General features: G+C 40.2%; 1 protein-coding gene across 4 annotated transcripts in view; it reads left to right on the top strand.

Moving 5' to 3' along the window:
* Window positions 1-13,477, top strand: part of CCDC149 (coiled-coil domain containing 149) — a 92,327-nt gene that overhangs the window by 75,030 nt on the left and 3,820 nt on the right. For 3 of the 4 annotated variants that reach the window (XM_073646740.1, XM_073646732.1, XM_073646759.1), the window contains 2 exons: window positions 938-970; window positions 13,242-13,355. In XM_073646740.1, the coding sequence (XP_073502841.1) occupies window positions 938-970; window positions 13,242-13,355 (147 nt within the window). The remainder of the gene's footprint in view (window positions 1-937; window positions 971-13,241; window positions 13,356-13,477) is intronic. The other variant, XM_073646749.1, reaches the window with a different exon arrangement.

The following is a 13,477-nucleotide window of genomic DNA, read 5'->3' on the forward strand; positions in this document are numbered from 1 at the left end:
ATCACATCTAATGATTTCCTATGGTGTCACATTCACGTGAATTTCAAATGTTTTTGAATGTGTTGAATTTTTTGTCTCTGGTTGCAATTCACACACGAATTCAAAGCGGAATGCGTGCAACTGTGACTTAAATGTGACTCTTCTGCAATATAGTTGGTTTTTAAAGCAAAATCGCATATCTAAAATTGCCGTATGGCCACAAATGGTAGACGAGTTGCACAAATGTTTTTGGACAAGTGACTCGTCTTCGAATTGCTGTTGAACCACACATGTCACCGTGTGTAGCCCCAGCCTAAAGGTTAAAGGCTTTTCTGTTCCTGAAAAGCCCTTTTTTCCTAGCTGCAGTTTGTTTGAGAAAAACAAACAAACTGTGCTTTACTCACCCTCCTCAGGTCCAACGCTGAGTCTCCACTGCTGCTACCAGTGTCTGTTGCTGCCTGCAGCACTGATGTCACGTTGACAGCGCTGAGCTGATTAATTGGCTGCAGCACTTTCATTGTTATGTCAGCACTGCAGTCAATAACAGGCACAGCCGTGGATCTGGGGAGGGTGAGAATAGTGGCGTTTGTTGTTTTTAAAAAAATGCAGCCAGGGAACAAAGGTTTTCCGAAGCCAGAAAACCCCTTTAATGAACGTCATCAAGGGAAATGAAGGTTTAGTAGCCAGAGGAAAGAGCCGCTAAAAAGACCATTTAGTGAGAACAGCGCAAGGTCTCTATATTCCTTGTAGCACTTTCTGCAGCATGAATGGAACAGTGGTAGAAATTTCTGCAACAAATCTGCCACGTCTGAACATGTATGTACAACTCCTGCAGGCAGTTAGCGGGATGACGCCTTCATGTGTGATCTTCTCCCCGGCACTGTGGACTGTGATGATGTTACCTGTTTGCTGTTACTGATCACTCTCTTTCTTTTCCTCCCTTTTCTGCTTCATTAAGGCCTCAGCTACAATGTGTCTGTGGGATTTGGGCGTACGTTCTGTGATTTATATATATATTTATTATAGACTCTGTTTTCTTACTCACCTTGGTGGAGGCTGGTGTCATTAAAGGGGTGGTTTCGTTTAGCAAACCTATTGTTATACACCCGATTAGGAATCATGGCCTCAATGGTGTCTCTCTGTCTCACATTCTTTCTTTCTCTCTCTCTCTTTTTCTCTTTCATTCTCACTCTTTCTACCTCTCTTTCCTTCTTTTTTCTTTCTCTTTTACTCTTTCTCCCTTTTCTTTCTCTCCTTCTTGTTCTCTCGATTCTTTCTTTATATCTATCTTTCTCTTCTTCTTTCTCTCCTCTCTTCTTCTTTCTTTCTTTCTTTCTATCTCTCCTTTTCCCTTCTTTCCTCCTTCTCACTCTCACTCTCACACTCCCTTTTTCTTTCTTTTTCCTTCTTTCTCTTTTTCTCTCTTTTCTCTTTCTCATTCTATTTCCATTTCTTTCTCGCTTTCTCCCCTTCGTTCTTTCTAACTCTCTCGCTCCCTTCCTCCTTCTCTCTCTCGCTCTCTCCCTCTTTCTTTTTCTATTTCTTCCTTTCTATCTTTTTCTCTCTCTCTCCTTCTCTATCTTGTTCTCTCCTTCTCTCTTGTTCTTTCTTTCCCTCCTTCCTTCTCTCTCTCCATTCCTCCCTCTTTTTTTTGTTTTTTTTCTCTCTCTTTCTTTCGTTCTTTCTTTCATTCTCTCTCTTTCTTTCTTTTATTTTCTTTCTTCCTTCCATTCCTACCACCCTCCCTTTCCTTCCTCCCTCCCTCCCTTTCCAAATCTTTTCCGGCGCCGTACCAGAGCATCCTGACAGTGCGCACACTGCACATTGTAGGATTCACAAGTCTGCAGTCACTTAGAGTAACTGCAGACTTGAACCCCCGAGCCTGGACCACCCCATTAAGGGCAATGTGTCTTCAGAAAATGACCTATTGGTTAAATCTGTTTTTTTCTGTTACATGTATTTTAAACATTTGTTTTCATACCATGAACTTTATTAAAGAACAAAATGAGTAATCTTGCAATTTTCATACTGGCCACTAGGGCTATTTTAGACTCCTACTTTGTGTTGTTACACAAACAGTTTTCAGCAGTTTCCTTATCAGCAGAGGCAGGATTACAATGACAGTTAACCCCTCTATACACTTCTGATAACTCAGTATCTACCACTTACAATAGGTGACGGTGCCGTCATAGCTCACCTGCTCCCCCTCCTTTCACAGTAACCTTGCACACGCTCATTAGATGCTTCAATACAAATATGGGGTCTGTCCATTGTGGCTAATGTACATGTGTAAATTCCCGAAACAACAACAAGTTAGAGTCTAAAAATGCCCCAGTGGCCAGTGTGAAAACTGCAAGATTTCCCATTTTTATTTGCAATAGAAATGTTGCTCCATAAGTAACATATTAAATACCCAATGTTCAGTGGCCCTCTGACCACGGCCTAATATTGTACCACAAGATACATGTTACTGACGTCACACAAACCGCTCTGGTGACCTATTCTCGTAGACAGGCTCTATGGAGCGTGGCACGCATTATTTTTATATCAGATTTTAAAGGAAATTAACCCTTTGTTTAAATCAATTGTTAATCCTTTCCCATCGAGGCCCATTTTTATTCTTGTACCTTCTTTCTTTCTCTTCCCTTTTTTTCTATCAGCCATGTTTTTTGCTTTTTTTTTTTTTAATTTTTGCTTACCCGTATGAGGCTTCGTTTTTTGTAGGACGAGTTGTAGCTTTTATGACACCATTCGCTTTACTATATATTGCGCAGAACAACTGAAAAACAGGGGAAAAAATAGTAATTGGGGTGAAAAAAACAACAACAAAAAAATAATTCCACCATATTTTTTTTGAGAGTTGTTTTAGCAGTGTTTACTATGCAGTATCAATGACTTGATTCTGCAGCTCAGTGTGAATATGGAGCTAAGATAACGGATTTATAGAAGTTGGGGTTTTTTTTGCTTTTTTTTTTCTTAATTTGACTACTTGCAAAATTAAAAAATTTGTTAAAAAATCCTTTTGTTTTTCTGTTGATGGAGCTGTGTTGGTTTTTTGTAGGGCAAGTGGTCGTTTATTTTATTTTTTTTGGTCTTTTGGGTTACATCCAACTTTTTAATCACATTCTATTCAAATTTTTTGGGGGTATCCAAGGGAACCAAGGACCAATGGCCTATGTTACAGTAAAGCTACTGGCTGTAAAACATTTTTCTTGGTGTGCACAGAAATTCAGGAAAGATGGTTGTTCACCATGATCATATTTGGAAAATGAAGTAAAAAAAATCTCTAATAATAATAATGAGTTTTTCTGGAAATCCTGGTGTTGAAGCTCATTTGTTGATGAAATCTGGGACTTTCTCATTTTGCTTAGGAAAACTAGAACATGTGGCAGAAATTATTATAAGAGCTAACTTTTCCAGAGTTTCAGAGTTTGGCAGAGTTACATAGATTTTTTTTTTACGTGAAAGGTCATTGTACTCATGGGGAGCATCATTTTGCCTGCATATCTACTCTATGTGTGGGCTTATTAACCAGTTACTTTACCTTTGGTCTAACAGTAATTAATTACAAATTAGTTAATTTTATTGAATACAAAATATTAACATATAGTAAAAATACCAAAGTACAGACACAAGGACAATTTGGTGGATGAGCCATTGTAGGAATCCCAGTAATATGAAAATTCTCAATCACAGGGTGATATATATAATATAATATTAAATAACGTATATATTAATGATTCTAACATAGTCACCCAATACCTATGACCATATACAAATGGCCATAGAAGAGTTATATACAGTACAGCCTACAGATAAACATAGCAGACAGTATAAGACACAAAGTGTAATTAGTAAAAATACTCATACGCATCAAATGCCTGACGCGCGTTTCATAAATTCTTCATCAACCACCCCTGACAAAGCATTTGTGAAACTCGCGTCGGGTGTTTGGTGGGTGAATACTTTTACTTATTATTATACTTTGTATCTGATATTGTCTACTGTATTGCTATGACTGCTAGTGCCACTCGGGACACCTTACCCCTACCTGGGTTTACAACTCTTTGTTGTTTGGTGTACCTGGTGGGATTGCGCTTAAGATTCTCATGCACTAAATTAACGGGTGAACCTATCATTTGGGTGAGTGTGCCAACTTTTTGGCAAATCCTGGGGAAAATGCGGAAGATAAGCCACCACCTGAAGTATCTAACAGAAGCTTATTCCGTGCTCCTCGTTAATGACATATCCACAATCAGCTAAACTGAACATGCATGTGTATGCCCACCTTAGCTTTGTAAATGTTATCTGAGCTCCAGCACTTCAGTAATTTTTAGTAACGGGAATCAAAGAGAACTTTTTGTGTAAATGTTTTTATGTTTCCATAGACATTTTTTTAAAGAATTTTTCGGAGCTGGTTCTCTTAATTTTTCATGTGTTGGAAAAAAAATCGAAATGTTGTAGGTTAAGCCGATTGTTTGGCTGGCAGCTATCTTGCCTGACAATCCCGTACAGAGGAGACGTAAGAGCTGCTATCAGACTTCTCTGACGGCTGCTTAGGTTGCCCAGAACAAAAGGATTGGCAGTCTTAAATCAGAGAGTCGGGAGGTCCCCATACACAGTAGACCATTGGCCGAACCTGCTGATATCGGTAGTTTCAGCCTAATTTATATGGGGACCTTAAGGTCAATGTGGCTGCAGCAAAGCATATCTCTAAATTAGAAAACTCTCAATCTTCCCCATAATCCTTTACACAAAATAGATTAAAACAGACTACTATCAATAAATAAAAACAGGTTAGGGAAAAAAAGAATATTTATCAGTATTTAGCTTTCAATAGCAAAAAAAGAAAATAAATAATATGGTTGATACACTCACTTCCATGTATCACATTTTACAGGGGCTACATGTGTGACTTTGAAGGCTTCTGTTACATATCACAGCGACCATTTATAAAATATCTTCTGAGACTTCCCAAATATCTTTTGGGAAAATAGGCCACTTAACCCCATTTCTGCACACTTAAGCGACTGTCTCTGTTACCCCCCATAGACTTCAATGGAGAGAACAACCTCTTCAGATAACACTGATTCTATGTTTCTTCGCCATTTCCATATATTTTAGATTGAGATCATGATACAGTTTCATTGTTTTTCCTGGGATTAGTCCGATATATTGTAACTTTCATTGTCTTTAATAATTACATTTCATTTTTTTCCTTTTACGAAAACCTACAAAATGCTTGTTTCATCGCGGTAGGAGTCAGGATAGATGTGTAGACTAGAATATAACAGATGAAGTCGGCATTTGGGAACAAGCAGACGGCTCCTCTGGGCTTCACGTTGAGAAATCTCAAGTACAGAATATGTTACATTAATGTTCAGTAACCTCACCATCCATCATTAAGCCGCCTCACTTTACGCTGTCAAACGCTCCGTAAAACTCTATAAACATTCAGCTTTGGATAAAGGACATTCAAGGGGCCAACAAGGAATGCTTACAGTGGGGAAAATAAGTATTTGATACATTGCCGATTTTGCAAGTTTTCCCACCTACAAAGAATGGAGAGGTCTGTAATTTTTATCACACTTCACCTGTGAGAGACAGAATCTTAAAAAAAAAAAAAAAAAAAGTCCAGAAAATCACATTGTATGATTTTTACATAATTAATTTGCATTTTATTGCATGAAATAAGTATTTGATACACTAGATAAACAGAACTTAATATTTGGTACAGAAACCTTTCTTTGCAATTACAGAGGTCAGACGTTTCCTGTAGTTCTTGACCAAGTTTGCACACAGTGCTGCAGGGATTTTGGCCCACACGTCTCTACAGATCTTCCAGATTTTCTGGGCTGTCAATGGCAACATTGAGTTTCAGCTTCCTCCAAAGATTTTATTTTGGGTTCAGATCTGGAGACATTCTAGGCCACTCCAGGACCTTGAAATGCTTCTTACAGAGCCACTCCTTAGTTGCCTTGGCTATATGTTTTGGGTCATTGCTTTGCTGGAAGACTGAGCCATGACCCATCTTCAATGCTTTTACTGAGGGAAGGATGTTGTTGGACAAAATCTTGCGAAGCAATGCCCCATCCATTCTCCCTTCAATATGGTGCAGTCATCCTGTCCCCTTTGCAGAAAAGCACCCCCAAAGTATGATGTTTCCCCCACCAAGCTTCATGGTTGAGATGGTGTTCTTGGGATTGTACTCATCCTTCTTCTTCCTCCAAACACGGCGAGTGGAGTTAATACCAAAAAGGTTCTATTTTGGTCTCATCTGACCACATGACCTTCTCCCATGCCTCCTCTGGATCATCCAGATGGTCATTGGCGAATATCAAACAGGCCTGACATGTGCTGGCGTGAGCAAGGGGACCTTGCGTGCCCTGCAGGATTTTAATCCATGATGGCGTAGTGTGTTACTAACGGTAATGTTTGAGACTATGGTCCCAGCTCTCTTGAGGCTATTGACCAGGTCCTCCCTTGTAGTTCTGAGCTGATTCCTGTCCTTTCTCAGAATCATCCTTACCCCATGAGGCGAGATGTTGCATGGAACCCCAGACCGAGGAAGATTGACAGTAATCTTGTGTTTCTTTCATTTTCTAATACTTGTGCCAACAGTTGTTGCCTTCTCAACAAGTTGCTTGCATATTGTCCTGTAGCTCATCCCAGCCTTGTGCAGGTCTACAATTTTGTCCCTGGTGTCTTTAGACAGCTCTTTGGTCTTGGCCATGGTGGAGAGGTTGGAGTGTGATTGATTATGTGGGCAGATGTCTTTTATACAGGTAACTAGTAGTGATGAGCGAGCATGCTTGTTACTTGAGATTTACGAGCATACTCGGGTGTTTCCCGAGTATCTTCAGCGTGCTCGGATCTCCTGTTTTAGTCGCACTGTGTGCATGATTTGCGACTGTTTGACAGCTTTAATGCATGAGAGGAATGCCTGTTTCTTAGGCATTCCTCACATGTATTAAAGCTGTCAAACAGTCGCCAATCATGAGCACTGAGTGACGAAAACATAACACCGAGCACTGCTGAAGATACTCGGCGAGCACCCGGGCATGCTCGCCGAAAGGGTTAACATAGCATACTCGCTTATCACTAGTAACTAGTTCAAAAAGGTGCAATTAATACAGGTAGTGAGTGCAGAGTAGGAGTGCTTCTTAAAGAAAAGCCAACAGGTCTGCAAGAGCCAGAATTCTTGCTGGTTGTTAGGTGATCAAATACTTATTTCATGCAATAAAATGCAATTTATGGTAATTATTTAAAAATCATACAATGTGATTTTCTGTTTTTTATTTTTAGATTCTGTCTCACAGGTGAAGTGTACCAACGATAAAAATTACAGACCTCTCCATTCTTTGTAGGTGGGAAAACTTGCAAAATCGGCAGTGTATCAAATAGTTATTTTCCCCACTGTGTGTAAATGTATAATGCACAATACCATTAAGAAACTTTTTATTAATCGTCTGAATCTTTGGTTGTAGTTAGAGTGGTTCTGACACTGATAGAAAAAGTTTTTTATTGTCAAAGTGATGGAGAATTATTATACGTATCTGACAATAATCCTCTGAATGTGCAGGTCTCCTCACCCTTCATGACAATATTTTATGGAAACACCTTAATGAGGACTTTTTCACTTCTACTATTTTGGTGGAATTTATTTATGTAGGTGTTAAAACCAAAACTAGTAGTAAATTAAAAAAGTGAGAAGACTCTTTCCAATATTCTTACCTTTTATGTTCCACTCCTGGCATCATAATAGCACGTGGGAAGGCGACCTCAGCGTCCTATACTGTAGACTGTGTGTCAACTTTTCCGCACATAAAGATTGTCATTTTCTTCATCATTCTTTCTGATCTCTTGAAATCTCTTTCAATTTCATGTAAAGCACTTCAAGATGAACTTTTAGAGGTTTATCACAGAATCTTCATTGAATTGATGTCTGGACTTGTTTATTCCACTTCCATGTTTGTCTCAGTTTTAGGTTTGAGGTTGAGTCTTGCTAGAAAATAAATCTGGTGAGTGCGAGTTCTCGAGCTGACCGCAGCAAGTTTTTCTACCTGGGAGAATGTACATACAAAGTCCTTCAGACGCCGGCAGAGCCACCAAGGTTTTCCTAGGCGAAGTCGCTTCAGGAAAAAGCTGGCTGTCTTCATGTAGTTCTTTGCGATCCTGGAGGTTTTTTCCCTATACTTTAATCCCTTCACGACCTTGCGATTTTCCGTTTTCATTTTTTGCTCCCCTTCTTCCCAGAGCCATACCTTTTATACACTGCTCAAAAAAATAAAGGGAACACTCAAATAACACATCCTAGATCTGAATGAATGAAATATTCTCATTGAATACTTTGTTCTGTACAAAGTTGAATGTGCTGACAACAAAGTCACACAAAAATCATCAATGGAAATCAAATTTATTAACCAATGGAGACCTGGAAATTGGAGTCACCCCCAAAATTAAAGTGGAAAAACACACTACAGGCTGATCCAACTTTGATGTAATGTCCTTAAAACAGGTCAAAATGAGGCTCAGTATTGTGTGTGGCCTCCACGTGCCTGTATGACCTCCCTACAACGCCTGGGCATGCTCCTGATGAGGTTGCGGATGGTCTCCTGTGGGATCTCCTCCCAGACCTGGACTAAAGCATCCGCCAACTCCTGGACAGTCTGTGGTGCAACGTGACGTTGGTGGATAGAGCGAGATATGATGTCCCAGATGTGCTCAATCGGATTCAGGTCTGGGGAACGGTCGGGCCAGTCCATAGCTTCAATGCCTTCATCTTGCAGGAACTGCTGACACACTCCAGCCACATGAGGTCTGGCATTGTCCTGCATTAGGAGGAACCCAGGGCCAACCGCACCAGTATATGGTCTCACAATGGGTCTCAAGATCTCATCTCTGTACCTCATGGCAGTCAGGCTACCTCTGGCGAGCACATGGAGGGCTGTGTGGCCCTCCAAAGAAATGCCACCCCACACCATTACTGACCCACTGCCAAACCGGTCATGCTGAAGGATGTTGCAGGCAGCAGATCGCTCTCCACGGCGTCTCCAGACTCTGTCACATGTGCTCAGTGTGAACCTGCTTTCATCCGTGAAGAACACAGGACGCCAGTGGCGACTTTGCCAATCCTAGTGTTCTGTGGCAAATGCCAAGCGTCCTGTACGGTGTTGGACTGTGAGCACAACCCCCATCTGTGGACGTCGGGCCCTCATACCACCCTCATGGAGTCGGTTTCTATCCGTTTGTGCAGACACATGCACGTTTGTGGTCTGCTGGAGGTCATTTTGCAGGGCTCTGGCAGTGCTCCTCCTCCTCCTTACACAAAGGCAGAGGTAGCGGTCCTGCTGCTGGGTTGTTGCCCTTCTACGGCCCCCTCCATATCTCCTGGTGTACTGGCCTGTCTTCTGGTAGCGCCTCCAGCCTCTGGACACTACGCTGACAGACACAGCAAACCTTCTTGCCACTGCCCGCATTGATGTGCCATCCTGGATGAGCTACACTACCTGAGCAACTTCTGTGGGTTGTAGAGTTCGTCTCGTGCTACCACGAGTGTGAAAGCACAACCAACATTCAAAAGTGACCAAAACATCAGCCAGAAAGCATTGGTACTGAGATGTGGTCTGTGGTCCCCACTTGCAGAACCACTCCTTTATTGAGGGTGTCTTGATAATTGCCAATAATTTCTATCTATTGTCTATTCCATTTGCACAACAGCATGTGAAATTGATTGTCAATCAGTGTTGCTTCCTAAGTGGACAGTTTGATTTCACAGAAGTTTGATTTACTTGGAGTTATATTCTGTTGTTTAAGTGTTCCCTTTATTTTTTTGAGCACTGTATTTTTCTGTTAATATGGCCGTATGAGGACTTGTTTTTTGCTAGACGAGTTGTCCTTTTGAATAACACCATTCATTTTATCATATCGTGTACTGGTGAAATTGCAAAAAAAGTGAAATTCCACAATTTTTTATTTTTTTTTTTATTTACCATGTTCACTAAATACTAAAACTGTCATTATGAGGTCGTAGATACCAAACATGTATATATAGGTTCTTTTTCATTTAAGTGGTGAAAGAAAAATGCTATATTTGTAAGAAAAAAAATGTCGGCATTTTCCGAGACCCATAGCATCTCTATTTTTCAGGATCTGAGGCCGGTTGAGGGCTTATTTTTTGTGCACCGAGCTGACATTTTTATTGATACCATTTTATAGTATATATGATGTTTTAATCGCCTGTTATTGCATCTTATTGCAATGTTGTGGCGACCAAAAAAAATCTGGCGTTTTGCTTTTTTTCTCATTACGCCGTTTACTGATTGGATTCATTTACTTTCTATTTTGATAGATTGGGCATTTCTGAACACAGCGATACCAAATATGTGTACTTTTTTTTAATTTTTTTGGTTTTATTTTGAATGGGGCAAAATGGTGGTGAATTGAATGTTTTTTTAATATTTTTAAAAACATTTTTTTTTACTGGCTTCAATAGTCCCCTTAAGAGACTTGAAGCTGTGATCGTCTGATTGCCTGTTCAACACATAGCAGTGCTTCAGCCCTTCTATATGTAGCATAAATCATGATCTCCTATGAACGAGTGACCAGAAAAGCGCATAGTAAGAGATAACAAAAGTATTAATCTATATGTCAGAAACGTATCTATCTGACACAAGTAAATCACACAAATATCAAAACCCACATTATCATCGACTTGTATTAAAAAGTGGATAGCAAATGGAAAAGGTAGATGAAGAATCCCCGTATCTTTCATAGTAAGGTAAATTTAAATGTAAACGTGTATCTAACCTAAATAAAAAGATTATTTCTAATATCCCCCAAAACCCGAATGTATAAGCCGATTGTCTCTTCAATATTGGTAAGTTGTAAGCAAAAATAAATGCCAGTATAGGAGACGCAGCGGTCAGAAAAGGGGGAGCGTTATATATCCCATATAGACTTGTCCATATATGTTACCCTTACCCATAATGAGCTGCACCTAAATGAGGTCACCATACCATACATACGGGTTTTTGTGGATATTTTATGAAGTCTTTTTTTTTTAGGTTAGATACGTATTTATATTTAAATTTACCTTACTATGAAAGATATGGAGATTCTTCATCTACCTTTTCTATTTGCTGTCCACTTTTTATACATGTAAGTCATAATATGGGTTTTGATATTTGTCTGATTTACTTGTGTCAGATATAGGTTTATAACTGAACCTCTCTGACATATAGATTAATACTTTTGTTATCTCTTACTATGCGCTTTTCTGGTCACTCAGTACTGGTGTATATCTTTGTGTTGTCTTACATGTGGTTTTTTACAATTTTATATACAATAAAAGTTTTCGATTTTTAGCTAACACTCCCTTTATTCACAAAGGAAGCCGCCCGAAACATGAACAGGTTACTTCTTTTAAAGGGATTATCCACTACTTGGTCAACCCCTTTTGAATCCCTATGTCCCCCCCCCCCCCCCCCCAGTAAGATAACACCTATACTCTCCTCCGATGCCGGCACTGTTCCAGCAGAATCGGCACTATCTCTCCCAGGGCTCATAACAATGTCACCTAATCTCTGTGGCCTATCAGCCCTGGTTTCACTCTCATGTGCAGGAAGTGAGAGATCAGCTGCAGCTGTCACTTCCTCTGATATCTTGAATTGTCCAAAGGAAAGAAGAGTGAAGCCAGCGCTGATTGTCCCCAGGGATTGCGTGACACTGTTATGAGGTCCGAGATGAGTAAAAGTGTTTTAATTTTACTTCGGGAAATATAGATATTCAGAAGAGGTTGTCCAAGTAGTGGACAACCTCTTTAACCGCTTTAAAGGTTCCAAATGCTGAAGCGGTTAAAAGCCGTACCAAAAGACTGAACACCATGTGCACAGCAAGTCATTTTTACATTGCTGTACATTGTTTATTTTGTGCTTTTTCAGGTGGAATCCGCCTGAAATAGACGTCCTTCATCTATTTTTCTGAATTCATATTGCCCGCTACCTTCTAGGGTTTTCAGCAGCCAGGTTAACACAGCTCAGTTACTGCAGAACAACCGCCTTCATGCCAGTGACTACCTGGCATGAAACTCCTTTTTCTTGGCGCCCAAGTGTTCTGCAGCAGCTGAGGTGTGCAATGTAAGGTACCTTGGTATAACTGTGTCCTGTGTCCACCATGTGCATTGTTATCTATCACTTCTATCCATACTTGTACTTATGAATGTTCTCATAGATGACCGCTACATGCAGTGTGTACAGATGTCATACATGATTAGTAACATCAGGTCCCATAATGCCATTTAGTCTACACTGGCCATAATTAGTGAAGATTTGCCCCTTATCCCACCAGTATGAGATATTTTCCTTTTTTGCGGTGCTCGCTGGTAAGCGGCATAGAGAGATAATATAACTCTGCTAGGTAAGGTGGTGAATGTCACAGATATCCGGAAATGTAACCACTAGGTTATTTCACTTTCCCAGAATTAAAACTGATCCTAAAGGGGTTGTTAGACAAAATTACTGTTTTATTTCTAAAAGTAGCACCTCCATGGTCCATATGCTGTATCTCGAATTAGAGTTCTGTTCCATAGAAGTGGATAGAGTCAAGCCACAACACATCATCTGTTGTCAGCAGTTGCATTGTCTTCGGCAGATAGAAGCCACGTTCTTCTAATCCTGTATGAACTTCTTAACACAATTTAGACTTTTAGGTTGGCCCCTTTTAGAAAAGCTTTTCATATAAGTTGTGTTAGTAGTAAAAGAAAACAACTGTGCTTTACTTACCCTCCCAGGGTCCAGCACTGAGTCGCCACCGGTGCGGCCTGTGTCTTTTATTGTTTCACATCGACATCACTGCAGGCAATCACTGAGCTTAGCTGTTCCGTCTATGTAGACTTCTCGAGCCGCTCAGAGCTTCTGATCTCACTGATTGGTTGTCGACATGACGTCAGCGCTGCAGACAATAACAGGCGTCGGTGGAGACTTGTCAATGGACTTGAAGAGGTAGAGTGAAACCAAGTTTCTTTATTGAGTACTAATAGATCTTATAGGAAAAGTGTTTCTGAAAGGGGTTGTCCCCTTTTAAGAGCATGTTGGGATCACAACATTGAGGTTGAGCATCGCAACCATGGAGGATGATCCCTTCATCCATTATCACCCTTTTACTTCATTAAGTGAACAACATATTTTATTTTTCATCTTGGGAAGGGGGGGCAAATATATGTATATATTTTTTATCTGAATATACTTGTATTATGTTTGTAGGTGGGCGGGACACAATATCATTACATGATCCAACAATGCCAACTACACAGAGACCAAAGTCACCGATGATGACTTTTACTGACGTACCTTGCCACAAACCTCTGATCTATGAAGGTAATGACATGATGTGGTTTTAAATTATTTCCTTGACCCCACAAAGTTGTTCAAAAACCTATAAAAAGAAGCTGTCTACAATGAGAGGGCTGTGATCTGATGGACATGTTGCATTCCTAAGG

The sequence above is a fragment of the Phyllobates terribilis genome, unplaced genomic scaffold (assembly GCF_046119375.1).
Source record: "Phyllobates terribilis strain yellow unplaced genomic scaffold, ASM4611937v1 Scaffold_1__5_contigs__length_1240528914, whole genome shotgun sequence".
Classification (NCBI taxonomy): Eukaryota; Metazoa; Chordata; class Amphibia; order Anura; family Dendrobatidae; genus Phyllobates; species Phyllobates terribilis.